General features: G+C 35.6%; 1 protein-coding gene across 1 annotated transcript; it reads left to right on the plus strand.

Annotated features, from left to right (window-relative positions):
- Nucleotides 1-1,582: 1,582 nt before the first annotated feature.
- Nucleotides 1,583-2,581, plus strand: LOC132705399 (radial spoke head protein 9 homolog). Its single transcript, XM_060675967.1, has 3 exons — nt 1,583-1,912; nt 2,014-2,343; nt 2,393-2,581. Exons 1-3 carry the CDS (start codon nt 1,600-1,602, stop codon nt 2,575-2,577), a joined length of 828 nt encoding a protein of 275 aa, XP_060531950.1. The 5' UTR covers nt 1,583-1,599; the 3' UTR covers nt 2,578-2,581.
- Nucleotides 2,582-4,856: the final 2,275 nt, after the last annotated feature.

Consider the following 4,856-nt stretch of genomic DNA (forward strand, 5'->3'; position numbering starts at 1 on the left):
AAGGATGAGCCAGAAATTGCGAAACAGCTGCCAATAATAAAACAGAAAATTAGTATTTTTGTGCAAAGTATGTGACAAAAATGCAGAAGCATAAATAGTATATTACTATGTTATTGGTCTAATTTTTTTAAAGAGCCGTGTTTTACTTTTTATAAAAAGTTATAAGCACTTGAAAAATAAAAATACGCATATGTGTACTGTAATATTTTAACATCTACTTAGGAACATTTTTTATAAATATTTAAAAACTACATTTAATGTTTCAAACAATCGGTCATTTTCTTTTGATTTTTTTTTAGTATGCCAATACGCATCTCGTACTTTGGCATGTATTTTCACCATTTCTCCGAGAGGGGCATCTTCCCCATGATATATAAAAAATTTCTCTAGCAGCTTAACTGTTGAACGGTTGGTGGTGGTCAACTTCTTCATCTTCTTCTTCCTCTTGGTGCTCTTCCTCACCCTTCTTGCTAGTTTTAATATGGCTTCCTCTGTCAAGTCTGCTGATTAAATATTCACTTGTTGCGGTTTTTAAGGCACATAAGAAATCGTCGCAGGCTATACTTTAAAATTTACCCTTCTATTTATTATTTATGTTTCGTCTGTAATCAAATCGGGAACGAAGTTTTTCTTTTATAATAACAAACATTATTTGAAAAAACTGTTGCAGCAAAACTTGTGGAATAACGAAAGGTAAAGAAAAGAAAAATAAAAAGAAAAAAAAGAAATGAAGAAACGACTCACAATTGGCAATAATTAAGTATTTTGGTGAATAAATCTTGCATTATAGTACGTGCTAGAGTTACAGATATAGTGCTTTCACATATAAAAGGTTTCTGCTCTTAAATTCAATAAAACTACCTGTACCTAATTAAATTAATTATAATTACTTTAACAAATGATTGAAAATCAATTAAGTAGTTTGGTGCACAACACTTGCTATTAAATCCAATGAAACTACTTGTACTAATTAAATTGATTGTAATTACATTAATAATATGATTGAAAGTTTAATAAGAATTTTCTGTAATAACATGGTAATACGATTTTTTCTCCGATGCAGCTCTTAATATCTCTCATGTGAGAAAAGAGCAGATATAAGGTGTTTTAATTCGGGGTTTTTAAACAAGGTATCGGTCTGTGTGTGTAGGTTTTCTGTAAACTGAATGATAAACAACTCTAATATGTAATTTTTATTTATAATATAATTATTTTCCAGTAAGCGTTGTGTGGAAGATACGCCAAGACATTATAAAACAATTCTATGTAGAATATAGAAAGTTACTGTTTACATTCAAAAAGCTGAAACGCGCCGTGGGATCACCTTTGGAAGTGGTTTTTTGATCTGTGTTTCTGTTTCAACTAGGAGTTTAGTACCAAAACTTCATTTTCCTCTATTAGTCATGTTCGTGACTAATTTGCTTAGATTATATTGAATATCAAACGTGTGGTAAGGCTCATTACAATACTCGTATGGTTACAGTACTCAATACATCGCAACAATGAACGACGAAGCTCTTACCGTACCAATAATTTTAATATATACATTATATGAATGACATAAATGTCAGTGTGACACGTAATATTTGCGAAGATAAAATGAACATAGACTCCGTGTTGGACAGTCTACAATTAATTGGCACATTTGGTCATATTATATCAACAGCGGAATCGTTAATACTTCATAACAGCTTGCTAATATTGCAGACTGAAAATCACTTCCAAAATGTATTCTACTGGGGAAAAATTTTAGGAACAGAAGATGATTACTATATAGCGTATGGTTACTCCAAGGATATACTCTTGAAAAGAACCTATTATTATAGCAAGGACTGCATTAATTGGGGATTGTTGCCGCAACCAAATAACATTGGATTGGAGTTAACTCCTTTATGCAAGACCAATTTCCAAGGTAACTAACTCAAGTAAAGGAGAATATTTTTTTGTAAGCGCTTTCCTTTGGCGCTGAATAGTGCTCAAAGAAAAAGAAAAGAAAAGGTTTTTAATATACAGGAAATGCCGCATTAGTTACGGAAATTAAGATGGAAGAGGAGCAAATCATGGACGCCAGGTCAAACAAACCCCCATTGATAAAAAGACTGAAGGAAGAAGACAGATTATCAGCGACGGTTCATCTAATAACTAAAGAGGCAGCCGTTGTCCCACGCGGAGCGTTATTTAAACGCTCAGATGGCGTTATTGTGGAAAATCGGTCGTTCGAAGGGTTGAGTCCCTTAGAGGCCACAGACTTGGCTTCGTATCAACATTTTCGACCGGCAACTCAAAAATTAAAAAACAATTTGTTCGCTCGAAAAGATTATAATTATGCTATAGACTTTTTGGGTACGTAAATATAGCCGTTGAGTTCCCACTGTTATTGTTAAATTTGCAGACACCATCGATATGGACGTTCCAACGAATTGTTGGACTATCCAGCCGACCATAGACGAAACTGGCGTTATTATTAGGTCAATGTATTGGCCCGGAATGATATTTTACCACTTTTCGAAAACACCGAAACACGGTTTTCTCTACACCGGTAACGGAAAAAAATGTATTGATTTGCCGTTTATGTAATATATGCGACTTAAATATTTTTTTTAAATTCAGGAGAACGTTTTTAAAAACATTTGCTTATACAGTGTGTTTTAATTTATAGTATTTTATAATATATGACGGCGTTTAACCTTCTGGCGATTGAAATAAAGTTTTATGCTCGAAAAACTATGCGGCGACCTAAATGTTCAAAATTCGGGAGAACGTTTTTAAAAACATTTATTTATACAGAAAGCAAAATATAGTTTTATTGGGAGTAGCCGATACAAAGACTGGAATAATTAAGACCAATTTTACAATGGGATAAATAGGATAAATTCGCTTAGCTTTGGGCTTCCTTTGCAGTTTGGAGCATATAACTTCTCCCTCCTTAACTTTCGAAAATAAAGCAGCGTTTTTTCGAAAAAGCTTCAAAATTTTCTTCTCGGCAGGTTTTCTCTTTGGATGCGTTTTTCTTCAAGTGTCGCACCTTTTCGAAGAAGAGCTTCTTAATGACGAAATCTAAAATTACAACCATGATTATTCCAAAAACAATAACAATTATTTGGTACGTATTTGTTTCTTCTTTCACTGGTTCCATGGAAGTTATTTTTTCTGCTAAGTCTCTTAGCTGGTATATCTCGCCAATATTTATTTTTGAAAGACTGGGAGTATCCAAGACTTTCATTGCGTTCATTTCCGTCAATTGGATTTTTCGTAAAAGTATTGGTTTTCCGAACTGATCTATCACAATAAAATCTTGCAACTCCTCACTTGTAAACGTAATTGTTGTTTGAAACTGCTTTATCCACTCGCTTAGTGGCTGATCATCTTCCAAGTCTTCTTTCCATTTGGTCTCAGTAATAAGTCCTGTATGACGATAGGAGTGTTGAATTGTTCCTGGTGTCACCTCTTTCCAAGCTTTACTAATAAATTTGATTGCATCTAGCATATTAATGGAAAATTTGTCTTGGGACTCGATCATTTCCATTAAAATGTTTTTCCTGTATCGACTCGTAAGACTTTTTATTACACTTTGGTCCATCCGCTGTAATACACTTGTTGTTTTGACTGGAAGAAATACCAATTCAACATTCCGTAGATTTGGAATACGGGGATGTGCAGGGCACTTATCTAAGAGGTGTAATATTTTCCTCCCCTTTAATTCTGCACCCCATTTCTGTATCCCCTCTTAAAAAATTTGCTATGCCATCCATGCAGACTTGTTTGCCTTGTAATTGACCGACAAATGCTTGATGTTCTTAAAACATAGTGGGTTAGTTGACTTTCCAATCACGACTAGCTTTCTTTTTCCTCTCCCACTCATATTGGCAGCTACTAACACTGTTATACGTTATTAGAAAGTTTTCCACCCACAAAATTTTCGCTTCGAAATTTAAGAATTGTATCTGGCGTCATTTTGTAAAAAATACCAGTTTCGTCAGTATTAAAAATGTAAAAATTTATACCATGCCTCTGTTTGAATTTTGCACTTCCAAATCGTGGATACAGTCGACGGTGTAAGACCGTATCGACGTCCCACATCATTTTTCTTGTCTCCCCGTTCTATCTCTAGAATTAAAGCAAATTTACCATATAGAGATAACATTTTTCGCTTACTCGCGATGCTCGCCGTATTCACTAAGTCAAATTGGGACTGATTGAAACAATGGTGTGCTTTTATACATATCGATAAAAGCATGAACCTTTTTCTTTCGGTATAGAGAGTGATAAATTCGTTATACAGAGTGGATTAATACATAGCTTTGTATGGAGGACCTAATAGTACAACAAATTTTGTTCGTAATACAGGGTTTTACGTTATAAAGAGTTTCGCTATAGGGAGCTTTCACTGTATATATAAGTAGAAAAACTATCCGCCAAAAGAGCCGACGATAAAAAGATCAACGACGACTTAAAACCCTGGCCGTTTTATACACTTATCGATCGCGTAGCCTCGTGCGCAAAGGGCCAAACGTTTCATTCACTCTAGCCCACACACACACACACGCGCGCACGTTTCCATCGGTGGGCCCCTTTTGCCAGTAAAACAACGAGCTATGTAAATTACCACCCAATTCCTGGAAAGGCTGCCAACTAAGGAGAGCCGGTTGCCTGGTGGGGGGTCGATGGAGGGGAATATCCGAGCGGATGTGGATGTCGAGCGTCGCGCCGCTGAACGGCCTCGAACGGCGTCACAGGATACAGGGGTTTGAGGCGGATATCGGCCCAATTTCGTCGGTTGAAACAAGAAAAATAAAGTTCGGGGAAAAGGAGCGAGTTTGTCCAATGCAAGGAACACTTCGTCGATGTTCCTAAAT

The sequence above is a fragment of the Cylas formicarius genome, unplaced genomic scaffold (assembly GCF_029955315.1).
Source record: "Cylas formicarius isolate icCylForm1 unplaced genomic scaffold, icCylForm1.1 PGA_scaffold_7__23_contigs__length_41026272, whole genome shotgun sequence".
Classification (NCBI taxonomy): Eukaryota; Metazoa; Arthropoda; class Insecta; order Coleoptera; family Brentidae; genus Cylas; species Cylas formicarius.